Raw genomic sequence first — 25221 nt, forward strand, 5'->3', positions numbered from 1 at the left:
GGTAGTGGTGTTTCCTATATTTGTAGGGGGTGGGGGTGGCTGGGGGGTGGAGGGTATTCCGTTTAGCGTGCAATCGACTCGGGATACTTATAAGATACTACTATGATTTTTTCAGATTTTTTGGACCAAAAATAAATTAGGCCAAAAACCGGCCTTACCGACCCTCCCTCTTTGAAGAGTATATTTAGAATGATAAAAAAAATTTTGTTGAAGAATAAATAAAGAGAAAAAATTATTAATTTAGAAAACTTCAAGTAAGTTTTAGAGATGTTTAAAGGTTTTTAGACGATTGAAAAATAATTTAGAACTTGAAAAGGTTTAAAAAAATGTAGATTTTTTACGATTTTCAATAAAAAATTTAGAAGGGTTTTAAGAATTTAAAAGACTTCAAAAAGATAGGAAGAATTATTAAGATTTCACAACAAAGACAGGATGTAATAAATGAATAACAATTGAACAATTATTAATTTTTACGACTTAAAATAAAATTAATTTATAATTTAATATAAAAAATGTTCAGTTAAAAAAATTTAATCGTTTAATTTATATTGTTTCTCACTTGAATATGATAGCTAGGATTAAAAATTTTTTAAATATTCGAACTGTACAACTTATAAAAATTTTAAATTTGTTATTTTGCGGCTTAGCGACATTTAAGTTAAAATTGTTCCCCTAAAATGTGTTAGAAGCTTTCATTTAGGATACATAAATTATTGAGTCTTTTAAGTAAAAAAATGTTTAAACATTGCTAATTTTAAAAGTTAAAAATTCGAAATGGTTCCCCTTGAGTATCCTAATATAAAGTTAAGTTTTTATAACTTCAAATTAAAATATTTTTCGATTTAACAGTTTGAATTTTACAATGTCAATAAACATCGAAAATGGTTGGGAACCGGAAAAACACTGGGAAAGGACCGGGAATTTTTCTCTTGGAATAAAGTGGTCACCCTGCTATTGGTTAAAAAAAAAGTTGTTGGCTATAAACGGTAGAATAAAAGAATAAAAATAAATAAAAATTTATTTTTGCTAAATCAGTTTGACGAATAATTCCAAAACTGATTTCAAATAAAAATTAATAAGGAAGGTACTTCATTTTCATATCCTGATACCTGTTTTATAACTGTCGAATTGTGCAAAATTGAGAAACTCGTTCGTCTTTGTAGAAATAAGTGTTCGTCAATTTTTTAGAGAATGATTTAATATTCCGGAATGAATGTGGAACAACTTTAATAAGATATTACTCGTCGAATAGAGTTGGATTTAAAAAAAAAGAAGACAAGACACGAGCCATTGATCATAAATTCGAGTCCGAGACCGAGACCTTTCGCAAGTGCAACCTTTCAAGAATTTTCTACTTGGTTTCGGTGCAAAACCTTATAGCCGACTGAATAATCCATAATCACAAACGTGACATCATCGTTGAGGCGACATTCATCGCGTGAACTTGGTTCATTTTACTCACTCATAATTGGCTAAATGGCACGAAAAAAATACACGCTACTGATCAAGCTCTCTCTCTCTCTCCTGATAAAGCAACTTCTAATATAAAAAAATTAATCAAATGGATAAGAGTTGAGACCAAAAGTCAATAGAATTATTAGAACATTGCAAGCCTAATTTAAAATTTTTTTTTAATAGTTTTAAAAAATATTTTAATTCAACAAAATTACAAACTAAAAATAAATCATTTTTAAACTTAAAATTGTTTACAAGACTCGAATCTGTAGACACTCTTTTTCCAAGAGCTTTCGCCGAGCTTTCTTTCGCAATATTTCATTTGACTCGCCTCGTGATTGCAAAGCAAACAAATTAATAATACGTGATCAGAACAGGAAACAAGTTGAAAGCATTTTAAAAATATTAGGTTTGTCTTCAACAAAAATAACTTCGGTTGAAAAAATATTCGTCATTTGCAGAACTGTCAGAGACTAATTTACTTGAGAAAATTTAAGGTCAAAAGTAACTATTATTTATACATCAAACTTCAGCACACTCTCTTCCAAATTATAATTTGTTTGAATGGAGCAATTTAAATGTGAACGTTCAAAGTTTTGTTTTGGCACTATGAAATTTTAACGATTCAAGATTTTCTTTTTTCAAATAATTCAGTCTATATTTTATTATTATTACAATTTTGAACATCTTGTTGAAATAGGTTTATCTGAAAGATTTGCAATTGTTCTTTTAATTTTTAATGTGTATAATTTAAAATGATGCATTTTTGACTGTTTTTTAAATAGTTCTAGTTTAAAGAATTAGAATTTAAAAATCTACAATTTAAAAAATTTATCAATACAAATTTTAATGGTTTTGAAGGTGAAAAGTCAAGTTTTTAATTCTAAATCGTCCAGTTTGAAGAAAATTCGAATGGATATCATTAAAATTACAGAATTTTAATGGTAAAACTTATAAAATTAGTATAATTAGTATAATTCTTCAATTTTCAGAATTTACAATTAAAATTTCGACAATTTTGATAAGTTTGTTTTAAAAACTTTAAAACTTTAAAGATGTATAAAGAAAAATTCTTTAATTTTAATGTTTTGAGAATCAAAAGTCAAGTTGTCAATTCTAAATTTTCTAGATTGAAGAAATTTCTAATTTAGAGCAGCAAAATTACTGAATTTTTAATTTTAAAACTTAGAAATTGCACAATTTATTTCAATTGTAAATTGTCGAAATTACAGAAATTTTTTATTGCGAAACTGAAAACTTCCATATTATCTAATTTTTAATTTTCAAAATTAAAAACTCTTTATTATAAAAGCTTACAATTTAAAGTTTTATAATTTTAATAATTTTCAATTAAAAATTCTTCAATTTTAACGCTTTGTAGTTTAAAATTATTCAATTTTAAATATTCACAAATGAAAATGATTAAATCGCGCTGATTTTAAAGATGAAGAGTCATGTTTTCAATTGTAAATCTGCCAAATTAAAGAAATTTTGAATATAAATCGTAGAAATTACAGAAATTTATATTTTTGAATTTTAAAGAATGAACTGATTTGTTTAAAATTAATATTTTTAGTTGAAAATTCAAAAATTTGTTTTAAAATGAAACTATTTTGATGAAAATTGAACTACCTGGCAGAAAATGGAACTATTTTGTATAAAATAAACTTTTATATTGAAAAATCAACTTTTAAGATTAAAATTTCAAATTTGTGGGTTGAAAATTGAACTGTTTTGTAGATAATCGACTTTTTGAGAATTCAACTCTTTTTTTTTTTAATCGTTTTTGTCGCTTTATTCAAGTGCTTGAAAATTTATCTTTTCGTAGGAAATTAATGTGGGCAAAAACACATATTGAAATTGTCCATTTTTTCGTTTGTTAAATAAAAACCTCCTGCTAGGAGGAAGCAAATTCACACTCCAAGTTCCGTATAATAACAGTTTCGCGGGTTGCCTTACTCTGGCCTTGTTACTATATGGTCACCCTCAAGACTTAGACAATCAGGGCCATCTGATCCGTTTTCAACTGAAAAGCAGAATGCTGCGCAATATACTCGACTGAGTACTCGCGCATGCTGGCCCTACCGAGGCGAGAGTGGCAACCGTCTCTCACCCCTTGAGCTGAGAAACTGCATGGTATTTGATACTTTTGAGGAAGGAAAACACTCGTATAATGAGCACAAATAACTATGTATACCCATAGTGATTACATCCACTTCAGATTACTTGATTGCATTATAAAAATGCGTCCGTGACTGATGATATATACCGGGAGAGCCCCGTGAAAAATGATCAAATAAAAATCCAACTCTAACCAAAAATATGCCTTCGACATATTGGACAGTATAAGCCTGTGACAACATTTCGCCACAGAAGTGTTTTTTTTTTTATAATAATAATGATGATGAGAGCAGTCTGCCCAGACATATTGAACAAAGCCTGGTTTTTACCCCATCATTGACGGACTGGGTTGCAGTTCAAGTACACGATGGGGGGACCTACAGCTTAAGGTGGGTTCCGAACCACCAGAACCTCGGTAAAGGTACATTGAAAAATTTCTAGAGGTACCGGCTCAGGGATCGAACCCCGGACCTCTGAGGTGAAGTCCGAGTGTCTAACCAACTGAGCCACCATTTGATTGCATTATAAAAATGCGTCCGTGACTGATGATATATACCGGGACAGCCCCGTGCAAAATGATCAAATAAAAACCAACTCTAACCAAAAATGCCTTCGACATATTGGGCAGTATAAGCCTGTGACAACATTTCGCCATAGAAATGATGATAATAATAATAATAATAATAATAATAATAATAATAATATAACATCTTTTTGATAACGTCATTGTGCTGTCCTTCGACGAGTGCTACAAATAGAGAAAGAGCGGAGGTTTTACAATTTATTATTGTACCATAGAAACTGGAATGGAATCTTTTAGAGTATCGTCGCGAGATATCTTAATTGTTTGTTTCAAGGAAACGAATGTCAAGAACGTAGTGGTTACAAATTAACCAAGTAGATATATCCATGACGACAGGTGGTTAGGCGTAGGACTTCTTTTACGCAATGGAAATTGTGCGATCACATCTATATAGTCATAGGTAACAGTTAGTTCTACTTTTGGAATAATGTACTGAGGCTACATTCTCACGAGTTATTGTCTTCAGAGATAGGTCAGGGCTCATGAGATTCTTTCAACATTTTTCGAAAATTTATTCTATCTTGCAATTCAGTCTTAATTTACTTTTCAGTTGCACGGGTACTCTTTTGTCCCCTTTTTACCTAATCCTCTTGAGGGTGTCCAACGACCTTGAAAACCCTGAAGACCTGGAATTCTGGATTTTTTTAATCCCTGAAAACCTGGAAATTTTGAATTTTTCATGAGAATTTTGAATTAGAAATATTGTTTGCTTTTAAAAAAGTCATTTTATTGAAGTGCGAAGAATAATTTAAATCTTTTAGAGTGTTATGAAAGAAACATCTTGCTTAGAAGAAATCTTGCTACTGGCAAGTTTTTTATTTATCAAGGTATATAATTTATCTTTTTTTCATTACAGAATAAAGAGATTTCACGCACTTTTTGTAGACTATCAATTATTTCATAGATTGCAATGAACAGACTTAAATATTGTGAATAATTCTATCAGTTTTTAGTTTCTTCTCCGCGAATATAGAATGATAAAATGGACAAAATATTTCAAAAGATTTAAAAATATTAAAAAGGATTTTGAACATTTCAAAAAGATTTCACGGATTTCAAAGATTGGAAAATGGGTACAGTACACCAGATTTCAAAGATTACAAAATATTTCAAAGATTTTAAATTGTTGAACATTGTCTAGACGATTTCTAGAGATCTCATAAACATTTCAAAGAATTAATGATTTCAAACGAATACAAGAATTTAAAAGATTTCAAAAAATGTAGTAAACTAGATTTCAAAGATTTCAAAACATTTCTTAGATTTTAAACGATTTCTAAATTTTGTAAAAATTTCCAAAAGTTTTTACAAAGATTTCAAACATTTAAAATATTTCAAACGAATACAAAATATTGCGAAGAATTTATAAGGATTTCAGGAGACTTTAATAATTTCGAAGAGACCAAAATGGATACCGTACGAAATATTTTAAAGAATTCAAAACATTTAAAAGATTTTGAACAATTTCAGATTTCTTTAGAAGATTTCTGGAGATTTCACAAAGATTTAAACTATTTTAATAAATTCAAACAAATGCAAAAGATTCCAGAAAACTTTCACAAACATTTAAAAAAATTCATAAGGATTTCAAAAGAATAAAAGAATTTCGAAGATTTCAAAAAGGATAGTACACCAGATTTGAAAGATTTCAAAAAACAGTTTACATTTTGAACGAGTTTAAATTTTTGTAGAAGATTTCATAAGATTTCACAAACATTTTAAATATTTCAACTATTTCAAAGGAATACAAAGATTTCACCAAGATTGCACAAATGTTTAAAAGAATTCATAAGGATTTCGAAAATTTCAAAAACTTCAAAATTTTTTTAGAAGATTTCAAAAGATTTCAAATATTTTAAAAATGGTACAGTGCACCAAATATCAAAGATTTTTAAACATTTCAATGATTTTAAACGATTTCAAATTGCTTAAGATTTCAAAATATTTCATAAGTATTTCAAAATATTTAAAGGATTTCAAACATTAAATTTTTTTTAAGGATTTCAAGGACCTTATGAAGATTTTAAGAGATTCCCAAAGGTTTCACAAAGATCTCACAGACATTTCCAGATTCTCACAAAGAGTTTAAGTACTTCAAAAGTATTCAACGAACTCACAAAAATTGGTTCAAATCGTAAAAAAATACTTATCAACAAAATAGTCTATTTTTCAACAAAAATTATAATTCTTTAACAACAACAAAAATGAATTTTCAGGCAAAAAATACCAGTTTTCAACCATGAAAGATGATTTCTCAACGAATGATGTATTAGTTGATACTCCAACCAAAAAAGGTTTTAATATTAAATTAATAATTTTTGAATGTTCAAGTAAAATTTCAAGTCAAGTTCAAGTCATTTTTCAATGAAGACAGAAAAACAAATGTAATCGAAATTCTCAAATTTTGTAGCCAAAAAGAATAATTTTTTACAAAACAGTCGAATTTTTAATCCAAAAATAAAAATTTTCAACACAAAGTTAATTTGCAATTAAAGACGAATGTTTGTGAAAATAGTTAAATTTTATACCAAAAAGAATGAAATTTCAACCAAAAATAGTTAAATTTTATTATTGGGTCCAATTATGAGCAAAAGGAATCAAAATCTATCTGCTGATGAAAATAAATTTTTTGTAAGTCAAACGAGCATTTTGCAATTATATATTTTTAAATTATTAAATTTTTCTGATGTTTTTTTATCAGTAGAACACGCTGAAGTGTTTAAAAGATTTTTCTAAAGGTAGCTCAAAGAAAAATTGTAATAAAAACGTGACTATAAAACTTGCGAGATACCCATATGGTATACAAAGTTTTCGATAGTTTTAATATATTTTTAAAAATAATTTTTAATACAATTGATTATCAATAAAATTATTGATTTAAAGATCATTTGGAATAGGTACCTATAAATTTTTTGAATTGGAAGAGTTTTAAAGAAGTTGCTTTCCATTATGTTCCCAGAAATATCTGGTTACAACAATAAGCTCTTCAAATGCAAATGCTGACTTCATAGTTCTAAGGTTTTAGAAGAGAAGCAGAAAATAAAACGATTCGTAATGATGTTAATTATTCATTAATTATCGACTTAGAATTTTACTCCTCGGCAATGTCATTACTATTTTGCTTAGCCTTACAGAAAGCAGTTTCTTTAATCACGAAATTAAATTTCAGAGCCCACAGTTAGTACGCTATTCCTCTTATTTTCCCTCTTTTTTCTTTTTTTTTAAACTACGATTCATTTTTTAAGTGAAAACCTATAAAATTAAAAAATGCGCGCAAAAATTTATACTTCCGCATATTTAAGCATTTTCTTTGGACATTATTTTTCAAGAAAAAATCCTCGTTTGCAAAGAAAGAGTTCCTTATTATTCGACTTGTGAAGATAAAAAACGTGTTTATTCCAATCAATCTTCCTAGTTTGCATGTGTGATCCACCCACTCTCAAGTAATCAGAAGGACACTTTCGAGAGGCAAATCTCATTAATTGTAGCGTCTCTAAACAAACATTTCGTAAAATCCGCCTTAATTCGAAAACTAGTTTAAAAACGAGTTTAAAACAAGTTTGGAAAGTGACGATTTATCGAACTAATAACAATTGAAATTCTCTGCTTCCGAGTTCTTGTAATTTATATCTCAATTATTTTTTCTCTGGGGAATTCTCGAAGGAATATTTCTTCTCGCTCGTTTTGCAGATTAGATCGAGCTCACGTGGGCTAGTTTGCGAGTTCAAACGGTTTAAACCGGTATTTTCCTCCTACGAATAACGCAATAATCGCAAGGATCGCAGTCTTTCCTCAAATCCCCTGATTTTCTTACATCTTGAAATCGTTTTCCTATTAGAGGATACTTTAATTTTGAAAACAACTAAAAATCACAGGTAACCAGGTCAGGACTGTATAGTGGCTGTCGAAGTTGTGAAAGTTTTTTTTTTGCAATTTCTGGCGTTTCGCCAGATATTGCTGAATAAGCTGCGATTAATGTGCACGTGCGTTGTCGTGGTGAATGATCCAGTCGCCACTGACCTAGACTCATCCCCAAATCTTAACTCAACATTTCCGAAAAAATAGTTCTTGGGATCTCTCTCACTGTTAAAAGACAATTTCTATTCATTTACAATTTTTTACAATTGCAAGGTTAATTTAAATAGGTCTTAATGCCTAAGATCAGCTTTTTTCGGATAAAATTTCGGTTCAAACTAAACTATTTATGATTTGAATTATAAAAATTAAATATTTTCGAAATTAGGTAAAATAATTAAGTAATGTAGTCTGTCTGTCCATGAACAATTCTTAATTCAATATTTAAAAATTATACTATTTAAAATCTAAAAATATGTGAATAACAATATTTGTGATAACAGTTATGATCTTCAGACATTAAAAAAATGCGCATCTATGGAAATATTAGAATTACGAAAGTAAAACTTTTTTTAGAATTTTTTGTTGTAGATTTTTAGATAGGTTATTTTTTTATATTAGGACATAAAAATCCAAGGTCGTAACAGTCCGAAGAGTAATTTAATTAATAATTTTTATTTGTATGCAAGCAATTTCAAATGATTTCTACTTATTTTAATGGGTTTTTGTGATTTCAAAGGATTTTAAAGAATTTCTGGTGAACTTTAGCGAATGTATTAAATTTTATTTCCAGGGATTACTATGGACTTGAACAATGTCGAGGGATTTGAAAGAATTAGAAAAATTTGAAAGGATTTTAAAGACTTTCAATTACTAAAAAAATCCACATTTTCAAAATTTTTGAGCTATTAATAGTTAAAAATTTGTTATTATAAAGTTTCAAGTAGTTTGTATTTTTAACATTAGAAAATGAAAAACCATTTTGTTTAAACGGTTTTTTAGGATGAATTTAATTAAATAATTATTTTTATTCGATTTATATCCAAAATTTAAGGGATTTAAAGATTTGCAGTTATTGAAAAAAATTCTAACGAATTTCAAGAAAATGTCTGAACTAGAAAATTTCCGAATTTAAATAATTAATTTTTTGTATAAATATCATTAATGTATTTAAATATAGTAATAAAATATTTTTATAAATAATATATTTGTAATGTTTAGAGTTTCTAAAATTATTGTTAAAATTTGAAATAATAATAACTGAAAAAAATCGGAAATGTTAAAATTTCGGGAAATTTATTAATTACTTATAAAAAGATTGTTTCTCAGGGTGGCCGCTGTGCCGGAAAACCGGGAAATGACAGTGAATTTATTTTTTGATTGGGAATTTAACAAATTATTAGAAAAAAAATCTGTTCAAGTTTGATTTTAAAAGTTTAAGAGAAAATTAATTAAATTGTTATATCTTTCAATTATGATATCATTCAGTTTATAATGCGTCATTCGAAAATCTTTTATTTAAAAAATGCCTTTTTAAAGACTTAAAAAATTAAAAATTAGAATCATGTAAAATCGACAATTTTTGATAAAAAATATTTTGTTTGATCAACTGTGAATATAAATTATAATGATTTTTAAAATTGAACTATACAGTAAGGATTAACAAATGAATAGTAATAAAATTGATTTTACAAGACGATTCGGAATCAGTTCAAAATTGAGGAAATTTCAGTTTTTTAAATAAAAAATTAAACCTTCTCAATTGGAAAGCCTTAGTAGGTAAGCAAATTTAAATGCTCGATTGAAACTTTATAAACTTTTTTCAATTTCAAAATAATTTCAAATTAATATATTCATAATCATTAATTAATTTGTTTTCATTCATTAATTATCACATACATTTTTTAATAAAGAAAAATATCAATTGCTTAATACTTAGAAATATTTGACTGTTTATTTTAAATTAGTGATTAGAAAAAGAATATACAAAACTCAAAAATGTTTCGAAGTTCTGAGAAGATTCAAAATTAATGTAATTTCAGTGAAAACAGCCTAGGATGGCCTAATTTAAAACAAAATATAGATTTTTGCAGATTTCGAATAGAAAATTTAGAAGTTTTGTAAGAATTGTGAAAGGCTTCAAAGGAATAAAAAACCATTTCCTTGAGATTCCTAGGAAAATTTTTAATGATTTTTTTTATTTTGAAAAATTAATCTTAAGAGAATATTTAAAAAGGTTTCCAAAATAGTCAAAAATAAATCTGGAATATTTTCAAATTTGCAGGATTTTGAAAAAAATTTGAGAAAGATTTTGGGAAAAATGTATACAATTTAAAAAAATGTTTAGAAGTTCTGAGAAAATTTCAAAAATAATGAAAATTTTGAAACAATCTAAAATAAAATATGTGGATTTTCGAAGATTTTGAAATAAAATAACAAAGCTGTTTAAAATAAAAATAATTTAACTTCTAATTAAAGAAGTGTTCATTCTATAAAAAAAGTGGCATTGCTCAAGTTATAATTTTTCGAGCTTAACGTCGCTTAAAATAACCGGAAATGACAGTGAATTTATTTTTCGACCGGGAATTTTACAAAATTGTTATTCTAAAAATTTTGTCCCACTTTGATTTCAACCTTTTGTAAAATAATTGGTTAAATTGTGCTTTTTATCAATTATTATATCATTCAGTTTAGAATGCTTAATTTCAAAAATGTTTCAATTTAAAAATGTTCCATTATAATTTTTAAGCATATATTTTAATTTAAATAATTTCAAAATGCAGTTTAAAGGCTTAAAAAATTAAAATTTAGAAGCTTTTAAAATCTGCCCAAGTTCGATTTTAATAGTTTTTAAAGTAATTAAAGTGCAGTAAATAAATGCAGTAAATAAATTCAGTAGATTTAAGTAATTAAATTAGTTTAAAAATTGATCTGTAACTTTTTCAATCCGAAAGTCTTGATAAGAATTGAAATTAATACAACATTTATTCATTCCGATAATTTTATTTTTTAATAAAAATTTTAATGATTTATCAATAAAATATTTTTAATTCAGAGTTTCAGGTCTTCCTTTATATTATTTCTTATATTAAATTTAATAAATAAATTGATTAATATATTATTTCTATTAATTTTTTTAGCCATTAAAAAATATAAACCTGCGCTTTACTTTTTTCAACTTAAAAAAACTCCATAATAATATAGTCGTAATTCAATTAAATTTTTAATCCATTTAATTTGAAATTTCTTAATTTATAAAAAGAATAACTATTTAATATTAAGCAATATTTCACTGTTCTTTTAAGACGAGTAAATTGAAACCAAATATTTAAAATCAACAATTTTAATTCTGAATTGTTTCACATAGAAATCTTTGAATCTCTAGAATTTCATTTTCAATTTTTCTAAGAATCTTAAGGATTTTTTAAAAATTCTTTGGAAGTTTTTCATAATTCTTTAAAAAAATTATAATTGTTTTGTTTGAAATCTGCAAAAATCTACATTTTATGTTAAATTCGGCTCTAATTTTTTACAAATAATAAGTGTTCTATTGTTATTTATAAATTCAAAATTAAGGATTTTTTTTAATTTTCAGGATTTTCTAAAAGTTACAGAAAAAAATTCAATTAATTTAAAAACATATTTAAAATTTCCGAAAAAAAATTCAAAAATTATTTTGAATTTAGAAAAATTTTAAACCACTTCTAGATTTCTCAAGATTGAAATAGCATTTTGAAGCTTTTGAAGGCCGCCTAAACTATTTAAAATTAAAATAATTTAACTTCTAATTTAAAAACTGTTAATTTAAAGTTAAAGTGTCTAACTTGAAATTATTTAAAATAATGTAATTATGAAAATTTAAAAAATTTTGTTGGAACCTAATCTGAATCTTTGAACACTATTATTTATAAAAGTTTTAAATTTTGCAGTTTATTTGAATTTAATTTAACATTGTTTAATTGAAAAGTGTTAGTATCTTCCATTTTGTGCGTGTACATTTTTGAGCATTTGAATACACAATTCTTGAATTGAAAAACTTTTAAAATTCAATTTTAAAAGTTTGGAATTCAAGGATGCCACTTTGAATGCTTTAATTTGTCGTTTATTCTTTATTACTTTAAATGGAAATATTTTTAGAGTATAGTTTGATTTTTTAAATTTCTTTGACCGTGAAAAATCTTTCCGAATCGGGAAAAAACCGGGAAATGGCCGGGAATTTTTTTCTTCGATTAAAACGGCCATCCTGTGAAAGATGTTTACAGACCGGGAAATGACCGGGAAGTTTTTTCTTTGATTAAAACAGCCCTACTGAATTCTCCTTCTCTAACTGCAAAAAATTAATGTTTAATCTTTCTCCTATTTTCCCCCTTTTTTTGTGAAAGAATTTTCCGTTTTACCCATTTTTGAGCTGCTTTATATGTATAGTTTTTTTTTTTGTTTTTCAGTGATGGAGATAGATATATGAAGATGGCATGGAAGGACATCAGAGTCGGCGACCTGGTCCACTTGTCAAACAATGAATTGGTTCCGGCTGATCTTTTATTGCTGAGAAGCAGCGATCCTCAGGGATTTGCGTATCTCGATACCTGTAATCTGGATGGGGAAACCAATTTGAAACAACGACAGGTGGTAAGGGGTTTCCTCGATATTCAGGACTCCTTTCAGCCTTGCAAATTTCGATCGGTTCTCGAAATCGACAAACCCAGCACCAAAATTTATAGGTAAGATTTTTATGGCATGAAGGAATAACCAAATGAGTCACGCCTGAGTGAACACAGCATAGCTTCCGCAGCTACTCTTACCCACATCCCCGCGGCGTTAATTTTCGGAAACACTAAATCCAGAATCACTAAATCTAGATTCGACTGTATTTTTTCCTAATAAAATTGAATATTTTTTTGTTTTCTTTAAAAAGTATCCTTTTGAAATTTTTGTGCGCGAAGATAAGACCTTTTGATTAGACTAGCGTCGGAACTTAGGGGTGATCTTGAAAAACTACGTTAATAATTTAAGGATATCTTTTACCCCCCCCCCCCCCCCCCCCCCCCCCCCATACTGAAAAGTAATGTAGCCCTAAATTCTATAAAGATAGAGGAAAGAGAATTATTTTGTACGGAAAAAGGGTGATGATGGAGGCATAAACTCTTTGAAATAAAATTAATGTAAATAACGTATTGAATGAAATTTGCAGATTTTAATTTTCTAAGATTACCAGTCGAAATATATGTTGAATTTTTTGACAAATAAGATTGATTTTCTAATCAATAAGACGAATTTGCAATAAAATAAATGAAGTTTCAGCTCATAAAATATTAATTTCTAACCAAAAATGAAATAGGGCAATTTTATGATTAAAAAACAATCATTTTTAACAACAAAAAACGAATGTTGAAAAAAAGTTACATTTGAAACCAAAGACGTGAATTAAAAAAAAAAGAATTTAATAAAAACTGGTTCAAGTTTCAACCAAGTAATTGAATTGTTAACTAAACAAGATGAATTTTTATCCCTAATAGGATCATTTTCAACCAAAGTAGTGAACTACAAAAAATTAATTTTTGACAAACTAGTTCGACTTTCAATTAAGTAGTTGAATTGTTAACTAAAAACGATTAATTTTGATCCAAATAGTTACCTACACTTTCCAGCAAAAAGAAAAGGATTTTTTAAAAATAAAGTAACGTTTTTATAAAAATAGTTTAATTTCTTTTAATTTCTTTTTAATCTTCTACGTTGAAAATTAATCTTCTTTATTGAACATTCAATTATTCCAGTCTAAGATTCTTCATTTTAGTTGAAAATTCATCTTTTTGATTTAAAATGTAATTATTTTGTTGAATTTTTTGTTGTAGTTGAAAATTAATGTTGTTTATAACTGAAAATTTAACTATTTTATTACAAACTTCCTTTTTTGGTTGAAAAATCATCTATTTTGTTTAAAATTAAAACATTTAGTTGAAAAATGATTATATTAGTGGAAAATTCAACTCCTATTGGAATACAAATTCGTGTATTTTGTTGAAAATTCTTCTTTTTGGTAAAAAAATCTTTTGGTTAAAACTTCAACTGTTTCATTGAAAATTAAATTTTTTTTGAAAACTCATCTTTTTGGTTGAAGATTGAATTATTTTATTAAAAATTTATTCTTTTTAGTAAAAATTTAATTTTTTATTTGGAAATTTAACTATTTATAAAATATATGTATTTAGTTTAAAAAAGGTATTTTTTTTGTTAAAAAACTATTTGTTAAAAATTTGTTTGGTTAAAAATTCGTCGTTTTGTGTCAGAATTTCATTCTGTACATTGAAAATTCATCTATTTAGTTAAAAATGTTACTGTTTTGCTGAAAATTCGTATTTTTGTGTTGCCAATTTAATTTTCTAAGCTGAAAATTTATCTATTTCATGTTTGGTTGAAACTTGGTTTTTTTATTAATTAAAAAATTCAACTATTTGTTTGGAAATGTACCAATTTAGTTCAAGAATATTTTTTTTTGGACTGAAAATTCATCTTTTTGGTTGAAAATTCAACTTTTTTAAATTAAGATTATTCATTTTAGTTTGAAATTTATCATTATGTTTAAAAATTGAACTATTTTATTGAAAAATCGTTTTCTTTTGTTGATATAAAATTAGTTTTTTAAAGTGGAAATTCAAATATTTCAATTTTTTTTAAACTTTTTTTTTTATAGGAAAATTCAAGTATTTGCTTGAAAATGTATGTATTTCGTTGACAGTTTGTCTTTGCTTGATAATTTAAATATTTTCTTAAAAAGTTATTTTTTTCATTAATACTGCAACTGTGTCGATAAAATTGAACTTTTCTTAAAAATTCATGTTTTCTGGTTGAAAATGCAACTTTTTCAGGAAATTCGTGTTTGGACTTGAAAGTTTAACAATTTGGATGCAAATTTTGTTCTTTCTTGACTGAAAAATCTTTTTTTGTTGAGAATTTATCTTTCGGTCTGAAAATTTAACTTCTGGTTTGATAGTTGAACTACATTGTTAAATATTTTTTTTAATATTCGTCATTTGTATTGAAAATTTATTTCTTTGGTTAAAAATTAAATTAATTTGTTGAAAATTTAATCTCTTGGTTAAAAGTTGACTTAATTTGTTTAAAATTCATTTTCTTGTTTACAAATTTATCATTTTAGTTAAAAACTCATTTTTTTGGTTTCAAATTCAACTATTCCAGTTGAAGATTCATAATTTTAGTTTGAAAATTCATCCGTATTTTGTTGTTGAAAATTAATTTATATTTTTGAGTGAAAAATTGAAGTCATTATTTCATAATTCACTTATTTTGTAATTGTTTGCTCTCTTGTGGTAAAGAATGTTTAGAATTAACGTCATGGATTACAAAATAAATGTTTGCGTTTAGCGGCACGTATGAAATTTCGATTCCGTTTTTCTCAGATTCGAAGTATCCAAATTTGTTTTTAATTTACTAAAATGTTTAGAATTTTATGCAGTATGTGAGAAATATATTATCGAAAATTGATGGAAAAGCCCCGTTTTGGTCTTTTAAGTCATGGAAAAATGAGCCAATTTTGAAAAACAAGTTGATCAATTCAGCGTGTCATTGAACCTGGAGAACCAGAAAAAGACGACCCTCAAGCCGGGTCATTCCTCGGCCCCGTGAATTGAAATTTCACTTTCGTAATTTAAATATTTCCGTAATTTAATTAATAATATCTAAATAATATTTAATATTAATATTTAATTATTTTCCGTGATTCAACTCAGTTTTCTTTCCTCTTTCTTATTTTTGTCTAAAAATTATTATTTTTTCAGATTACAATAGGATTTTTGTTTGTTTGTTCGTTGTGGTCCAAATTTGGTCGTTGGATTGTTGTTTTTTTTTTAAACAGAAGTTTGCATCAATTTGATTATTGGACGTTAAATAGCATTTTTAATTTGGATTTTAATCTAATTTAAATTTCTTAAAGTTCGTAATTTAAAATCTGGAAATTAATTATTTATGTAGAGTAGATTGTAGACGAATTAATTTCTTTGTTGTTCTTCAGGTTTCACGGAGCCGTGGTTCATCCGAAAGGTGCCAGAGTGCCTGTCTCGACGGAAAATCTTTTACTCAGGGAGTGTGTTCTGAAGAATACTGATTTCGTCGAGGGTATTGTAGTTTATGCTGGTCACGAGACTAAAGCGATGCTCAACAATGGGGGGCCTAGGTACAAGGTATTGACCTATTTCCGGTTCCTTTCTTTATTTTACAATTTATCATTAATTGCACAGTTTCACCACATCCGTAAACACTCGCTACAATCACATTATGAATATTCACAATTTCGATATCCCCTAAAGTCAGGAAATGTCAGGAAACATCTGAAAAAAATCAAAGAATTTTTGAGAAACTGAAATTAAAAGTTTATATTATAATTTTCCTAAAAATTTCAACCATTTTGTAAATAACTCATTCTTTTTGCTTGAGAATTCGCCTTTTACGGTTAGAAATTCATATTTTTAAGTGGAAATTACATTTTTTTTTTATTTTGTTGAAAAATAATCTTTTTTTGTTAAATTAAACTGTCTTTGACTTAAAATTCAAATCTTTTTGGTTCAAATATTAACTATTTCGTTTCTCGTTGATAATTCATCCTTTTTTTTGGTTGAAAATTGAGCTTCAGTTTGAAAATTCAACGATTTGCTTGAATATTTCTATAATTTGGGGAAAAAATTTATTTTGCCGTAGAATATTAATATTTTTGTTAATTAATTCATCCTTTAAGTTGATAATTAATTTTTTTGATTCATCATTTTTGGTCGAAAAGCAACTTTTTTGTTGAAACTCCATACTTTTTGTTTGACAATTAAAAATTCATTTAGTAGAAAATTAAACTATTTGAGAGAAAATTTAACTGTTTTATATTAAATTAGTTTTAAAGAATTGGCCGTTTTAATTCAAAGATTCAACTATTCGGTTGAAAATTTATTTTGTTGAAAATACGTCGTGTTATCTAGAAAATATAACAATTCAGAACATAATTCTTTTATTTGGAATAAAATTTAACTGTTTTGTTTAACTTTCTTTTGTTGAAAATTCATCTATTTTATTGAAAATCAATCTTTTTGGCTTGAAAATTCAACTATTATGTTGAAAGCTGATGTATTTTCTTGAGAATTCATCTTTTCTGGTGTAAAATTATTTTATTCTCGATTGAAAATTTATCTGTTTCGTTTACAATTTATGTGTTTTAATCCAAATTTTTTTTTTAGAAAATTAATCTTTTCGGCTGAAAATTTAAGTTTAATTTAATTTCAAATTAATTTGTTGTAACCGAAAATTTAATAATTTTGTTGAAAATTCGAATATGTGGTCGAAAATAAACTTTTTTGTTGAAAGTTCAAGTTTTGACTTGAAAATTCAACTGTTTTGTAGAAAACTCGTATTTGTTGGCTGGAAAATTCACTAATTGAGTTTTTTTATTAAAGATTCAACTATTCGCTTTAAAATTTAATTATTTTGTTGAATTTTTTTTTTAAATTGAAAATCAATCTGTTTGGTTGAAAATTCAACTATTTGGTTCAAAGTTGATGTATTTTCTTGATAAATCATCTTTTTTGATATAAAATTAAGTTTATTCTAGGTTGAAAATAATGAAAATTTGACTTTTTGGTCTACAACTGATGTATTTTGTTAAATTTTTTTTTTTTTTAGAAATTGAATATTTTCTACTGAAAATTTAACTATTTCGTTGAAAATTAAACTATTTATTTAAAATTAAAAAATATTTTTTCACTTGAAATATTAACTATTACATTTTTCATCGTAAATTCATCCGTTTATGTTAAAAATTCTTTTTTTGTTTCTTAAAAATTAATTTCTTTAACTGAAAATTCAACAATTTTTTTGAAAATCCATCGTTCGGTTGAAAACCAATTTTTGTTGTTGAAAATTCATGTTTTTGACTTGAAAATTCAACTTTTTTGTAGAAAAACCGTCCAGTTGGCTAGAAAATTCAACAATTTTGTAGAAATTTCAACTATTCGGTTGAAAAATCAATGATTTTGAAGAAAAAACTTTTTTGTAATAAAAATTGAACTATTACATTTTTTGTTGAAAATGTAACTATTTCGTTGAAAATGTTTGTAATTTATCGAAAATTCGCCTTTTTTAGTAGAAAATTAACCTTTTCGGTTAAAGATTTATCTATTCGCTTTAAGATTAAATTATTTCGTTTAAAATTTCTCTGTTTTTATTGAAAATCAAATTTTTTGTTCAAAATTCAACTATTTGGTTCAAGATTGATGTATTTTCTTGAGAATTCATTTTTTTCGTTATAAAATTAATCTTATTCTCGGTTGAAAATTTACATTTTTGTTTTACGATTTATACATTTTGTTTAAATCTTTTTTTGAAAATTATTCTTTTTGACTGAAAGTTTAAATATTTTTGGTTAAAAATTAAACTATTTGATTTAAATTAAAAATATTTTTTAGTTCAAATATTAACTGTTACATTTTTCGTCGAAAATTCATCCATTTAAGTTAAAAATTCTTTGTCTGTTAAAAATTCATTTCTTAAACTGAAAAATGAACAATTTTTTTTAAATCCACTGCTTGGTGGAAAATTAATTTTTGTTGCAGAAAATTCATGTTTTTGAGTTGAAAATTCAAGTATTTTGCAGAAAACTCATCTTGTTCGCTGAAAAATTCAACAGTTTAGTAGGTAATTTAACGGTTTTAGAGAAAAAAAATTTGGTTGAAAATTGATTTTTTTATAATAAAAATTTAAATGTTTGGTTGAAAATGTATGTAATTTATTGAAAATTCGCCTTTTTTAGTAGAAAATTAAGTTTTCAGTTAAAGATTTAACTATTCGCTTTAAGATTTAATCATTTTGTTGAAAAATTGTCTTTTTTTATTTGAAAATTCAACTACTATTTGGTTCAAGCTTGATGTATTTTCCTAACAATTCCTCTTTTTTGGTACAAAATTAATCTTATTCTCGTTTGGTTGAAAATTCGTCTTTTATGTGTTAAAAATTAATTTCTTTAACTGAAAATTCAACCTTTTTTTTTAAATTTCACTGCTTCGTTGAAAATGAACTTTTTTTGTTGAAAATTCATGTTTTTGAGTTGAAAATATAACACTTTTGTAGAAAACTCGTCTTTTTAGCTGGAAAATTCAACAATTCAGTAGAAAAAACAACTGTTTGGTAGAAAATCCAACTGATTTGTAGAAAATTACTTTTTTTTTTGTTGAAAATTTATGTAATTTGAAAATTTGAATTTTTTCATCTTTCATGGTTCTTTTTGGTTGAAAACTTAACTATTTAGTTGAAACATAAACAGCTTTCTTTACATAATTTATGCACGTCCCTGAAGGTGACTTTCTGAAGAAAAAAATTGTTATTGGAAATTAATTTTTTATAATAAAAATTTAACTATTACATTTTTTGTTACAAATTCAATTATTCAGTTAGAAAAATTTGTGTTTTGTTTGAAGATTCATATTTTTGGGTTAAATATTTATAATTTTAGTTGAATATTCGTTTTTTGTTTGTTAAGGTTTATTTTTTTTAACTAAAGATTTAACAATTTCGTTGAAAATTAAACTTTTTTGTAGAAAACTCATCTTGTTATCTGGAAAATTTAATAATTTAGAAGGAAATTCAACTGATTTGTTGGAAATTAGTTTTTTTGTTTAAAATTAATTTTTTTAATTTTTATAATTTGTTGAAATTTAAACATTTTTGTTAAAAATTCAATCTTTTTGGATGGAAATTCAACTTTTTTCTTGAAAATTTGTATATTGAATTGAAAATCGACCTTTGAGTTAAAAAATCGTCTTTTGTGTTAAAAATTAAGAGTTTTTTTTTTAAATTAATATTATTCGTTTGAAAATTTGATATTTCGTTTAAAAATGTATCAGTTGTTATCATACAAATTTAGTCTTGTATGGTTTCTTTATTGAAATTTCAAGTATGTATTAAATATTTCGTGAAGATTTGATTTTTTTTGATTAAAATTTTTTTATTTGTTGAAAATTCCACAATTTGGTTTAAAAAATTAATCTTTTTAGTTGGAAATTCAACTGTTTTGTAGAAAAATCATCTTGTTGTCTGGAAAATTTAACAATTTAGTAGAAAATTATAACTATTTGTTAGGAAAGGCAACTGATTTATTGAAAATTCTTCTTTTTTAGTAGAAAATTAACCATTTTTTGTTGAAGATTTAACTATTCGGTTACAAATTTAATTATTTTCTTGAAAATTAATCTTTCTTGGTTGAAAATCAATGTTTTGATTGCAAATTCAACTATTTGGTTTAAGGCTAATGTATTTTTTTGGGAATTTGTCTTTTTTGGTATAAAATTAAGCTAACTCTCGGTTAAAATTTTAACTGTTTGGTTTACAATTTATGTATTTTGTTCAAAAAAAAATTTTTTGTTTTAAAAAATCAACTTTCGTTAAACTATGCAACTCTTTAGTAGAAAATTAAACTTTCAAACATTTTTTTTTTAATATTCACTTTTTGGCTGAAAATGAACTTTTTTTGTTGAAAATTCAACTGCTTTGTAGAAAACTCATCTTTTAGAAAATACAATTATTTTGTAGAAAATTCAATTAATTTTTAGTTATATTGATTTTTTTGTTAAAATTTTAACCGTTTGTTTGAAAATGTATGTAATTTATTGAAAATTGGAATATTTTCATATTTCTTGGTTCTTTTTTGTTAAAAATTTAACTATTTAGTTGAAATTCGGTTAAAAATTTATTTGTTTTGTTTGAAGATTCGTCTTTTTTGGTTAAAAATTCATAATTGAAGTTTAATATTCGTTTTTTGTTTGTCAAGGGTTAATTTTTTTAACTAAAGATTTAACAATTTTGTTGAAAATTCAACTTTTTTGTAGAAAACTCTTCTTGTTATTTGGAAAATTTAACAATTTTGTAGACAATTAAACTATTTTGTAGGAAATTCAAATGATATGTTAGAAATTAGTTTTTATGATTAAAATTAATTGCATTTTCGTTAAAAAAAAGATCGTTTTTAGTATAAAAATTCAACTATTTATTGTAAATTTATATAATTTATTGAAAATTTGTCTTTTTTAGTAGAAAATTAACCTTTTTTGTTGAAGATTTATCTATTCGCTTAAAAATTTAATCATTTTCTTGAAAATTTGTCTTTCTTGGTTGAAAATTCACCTTATTTGTGGAAATTGTTTTGCTTTTTTGTATAAAATACATAATTTGTTGTAAGAAAATGTTAAATATTGAGTTTTTTGATAAAATTTTAACTATTTGATTGAAAATGGGGATTTTTTCATATTTCTTGGTTCTTTTTTGTTAAAAATGTAACTATTTAGTTGAAAATAAAATAGTTTTTGTAGTAAGTTCCTCTTTTTTGGCCTGAAACTTCGACATTTTGAAATAAAATTATTTTTCTTTATTGCCTTGCAGCTTACGTGGTTCAAAATTTCAGAAAAATATGAATTTCTGAAAAAAAAATTTTGTTGAAAATTAATTTCTTGTAATAAAAATTTAACTATAACGTTTTTTGTTACAAATTCAATTATTCGGTTAAAAATTTATTTGTTTTGTTTGAAGATTCGTGTTTTTTGGTTAAACATTCATAATTGAAGTTTAATATTCGTTTTTTGTTTGTCAAGGGTTAATTTTTTTAACTAAAGATTTAACAATTTTGTTGAAAATTCAACTTTTTTGTAGAAAGCTCTTCTTGTTATTTGGAAAATTTAACAATTTAGTAGACAATTAAACTATTTTGTAGGAAATTCAAATGATATGTTAGAAATTAGTTTTTATGATTAAAATTAATTGCATTTTCGTTAAAAAAAAAGATCGTTTTTAGTATAAAAATTCAACTATTTATTGTAAATTTATATAATTTATTGAAAATTTGTCTTTTTTAGTAGAAAATGAACCTTTTTTGTTGAAGATTTATCTATTCGCTTAAAAATTTAATTATTTTCTTGAAAATTTGTCTTTCTTGGTTGAAAATTCACCTTATATGTAGAAATTGTTTTGTTTTTTTGTATAAAATACATAATTTGTTGTAAGAAAATGTTAAATATTGAGTTTTTTGATAAAATTTTAACTATTTGATTGAAAATGGGAATTTTTTCATATTTCTTGGTTCTTTTTGGTTGAAAATTTAACTATTCAGTTGAAACTTGAATAGCTTTCGTAGTAAGCTCCTCTTTTTTGGCCCAAAAATTCAACCTTTGAAATGATTATAATTCTTTCTTATTGCCTTTCGTGGTTGAAAATTTCAGAAAAGAAGTTTATATAATTTATGCGCGTGTCCCTCAAGTTAAATAATCTGTGAATCCGGATCTTTTGATGTCGAATTCAGAGAGAAGAGGCTGGTGCCTGGTGTCTGTTGATCAGGTCAGGAATTAATAGAACTTTTTGTTCGTAGCGTTCGCGACTAGAGAGACAAATGAACTTGGATATAATTTGGTGCGTGGTTATTTTGGTGGTGTTGTGCATTGTCGGGGCAGCAGGATGCAGACTTTGGCTCTCGGCTTACACCAATGTCGGACCCGTACCTTTCCTGCCAATTATTCAAGACCCGACCTACGAGGGAATGCTCACATTTTGGACATTCGTCATCATTCTGCAGGTGATGATACCTCTCAGTCTCTATGTCACTCTTGAGATGGCCAAAGTTGGACAAGTTTACCACATCGGCCATGACCCTCTCCTCTACGATCCGGAATCTGGTCGAAGAGCCGAGTGTCGGGCTCTCAATATCACCGAAGAACTCGGACAAGTTAGTTCAATTTATTCATTTTTATTTTTATTTCTTTTATTCATCTTTTGACTTTGAAATTCAACTGTTTCGTTGAAAAATGTTTTTTTTTTTCTAGTCGAAAATGCAACTATTTGATTGAAAATTCATTTATTTTGTTGAAAATCTCTCCCTCTTGGTGCACAATTAATCTTCTGTTGATGAACTACGAGTATATTGCATTTTCCGTGAAATTTTTGTAACTGAAAATTCAACTATTCTTTTTTCGGTTGAAATTTTGTCCTTTTTTTTTTGTATAAAACTAATTTTCTGATTTAAAAACTCATCTTTTTGGTCGAAGATTCATTATTTTAATTGAAAAATCATCTCTTTTCTTGAAAATGTAACCATTTTGTTAAAAATTAGTTTTTGTTTTGGGTTAAAAATTAATTTTTCTAACTGAAAATGCAAATATTTTGTTGAAATTTTGTTTTATTTGAAATTAATTTTTTTATCTGAAATTTAAACTTATAAATTGTTGGTTCAAAAATTACCTTTTTGTATTAAAAATTCTTGTGTTTTTACGAAAATTCGCCTTTTTGGCTAGAAAATTAATCTTCTTCGTTGAAAATTTATCTTTCTGGTTTAAAATTCAAGTTGAAAATTATTTTATTTTTTTATTAAATAAAGGCCTTAAGTCACATCAACTGCAGTGGTCATTAGCGACTACAAGAGGACAATTATTTTTTGTTTAGTTGGAAATTCATCTACTAGGTTTAAAACTCAAACATTTGGTTGAAAAATAATTTTTTTTAGTAAAGAATTCAACTACTTGACTGAAAATTGATGTATTTTGTTGAATTTGGTCATTTGGTTTTGAAAATGAATCTTCTTTTTTAAAAGTTATATCCATTTTAAAAATTATTTTTTAGTAGAAAATTCATGTATTTTTTTGAAAATTGTTTTTTGCTTAGTGGAAAATTCATCTATTTGGTTTAAAATTCAAACGTTTCGTTGACAACTGATGTTTTTTAGTAGAACATTCAACTAGTTGATTGAAAATTTGTATTTTTTAGGTGAAAAATAAACTTCTTTTTTAAAAATTAAACTCATTTTTAAAAGTCATTTTGTCTTAATGAAGAATCTCCATTTTTTTAACTTAAAATTTTTAATTATTCAATTTTTGGTTAAAAGTTTATGTTTTGTTCAATTTAAAATTCATAATTTTTATTGAAAATTCAACTATTTGGTTGAAAGCGTAACTATTTAGTTCAAAATTCGTTTTTTGTTCGTTGAAAAATAATTTTTTTCAATTGAAAATTTAGAAATTCTGCTGCAAACTCGTTTATTTGGGATGGAATATTCATCCTTTTTGTTAAAAATTGAAAAATTTCGTTGAAAAATGATTTTTTTTTTTAGTAGAAAATTCAATTGTTTGGTGGAAAACTCATTTATTTTGTTGAAAGTTCGTCTTTTTGGTTGAAAATTAATTTTTGTAACTTAAAATGGAATCAATCCAGTTGAATATTACATCATTTAAGTGAACTTATTTCTTTGATTCAAAAATAGCCTATTTTAACTGAAAATGTGACTATTCTATTTTTTGGTTAAAATTTTTTTTTTGTAGTTGATAAATCATGTATTTTGTTGAAAATTTGTCTTTTTTATTAGAAAATAATATTTTTAGTTAAAAATGCATCGTTTTGGTTGGAAATTGATCTATTATAGTTGAAGATTCATTATTCTAGTTGAAAATTCATCTTTTTGGTTTAAAATGCAACTATTTCGTTGGAAAATGATTTTCTTTTTATTCGAAAATTAACTTTTTTGTTGAAAATTAATATTTTTCTTTCAAAATTCTTTTTTTTTTGTTTTGGTTATTATCGTAGAAATGTAATCTTTTTTGGTTTCTTCATTGAAACATTTACCGTAAAGAAATGATTCTTTTTGTTTTAAAATTTTATTATTTGTTGAAAAATTCAACAATTTTGTTAAAGCCCCAGTCTTTTTTGTTGCAAATTCAACTGCTTTGTTTTAAATTCCTCTTTTGTGTTAAGAGTTAAGTTTTTTTGTTTTAAAATTAATGTCTTTCGTTTGAAAATTCGATTTTTTCGTTAAAAAATGTGTATGTTGTTATCGTAGAAATTTAATCTTTTTTTGGTTTCTTGATTGAAATTTCAAATATGTATTACATTATTAGTAAAGATTTAATCTTTTTTTATTTTTTGAAAATTCAAAAGATTTTGTTGAAAAACCCATTTTTTTAGTTGGAAATTAACTTTTTTGTTAAAAATAAATATTTTACGTTTGAAAATTCGATTTTTTATTTTAGTTATTATCGTAGAACGTTAATCTTTTTTGGTTTCTTCATTGAAACCTTTTTCGTAATTATTTTATCTTTTTTGATAAGCAACTTTTTTATTTGTTGAAAATTCAAAAACTTTGTTGAAAAATCCATTTTTTTAGTTGGAAATTCAACTGTTTTGTTGAA

At 25.3% G+C, this 25221-nt stretch overlaps 1 protein-coding gene across 2 annotated transcripts in view; it reads left to right on the plus strand.

The window, feature by feature from the left end:
- Positions 1–25221, plus strand: part of LOC117168902 (probable phospholipid-transporting ATPase VD) — a 136973-nt gene that overhangs the window by 71907 nt on the left and 39845 nt on the right. For both annotated transcript variants that reach the window (XM_033354834.1, XM_033354833.1), the window contains exons 6-8: positions 12460–12735; positions 16044–16212; positions 22419–22772. In XM_033354834.1, the coding sequence (XP_033210725.1) occupies positions 12460–12735; positions 16044–16212; positions 22419–22772 (799 nt within the window). The remainder of the gene's footprint in view (positions 1–12459; positions 12736–16043; positions 16213–22418; positions 22773–25221) is intronic.

Source organism: Belonocnema kinseyi, chromosome 3, assembly GCF_010883055.1.
Source record: "Belonocnema kinseyi isolate 2016_QV_RU_SX_M_011 chromosome 3, B_treatae_v1, whole genome shotgun sequence".
NCBI lineage: Eukaryota > Metazoa > Arthropoda > Insecta > Hymenoptera > Cynipidae > Belonocnema > Belonocnema kinseyi.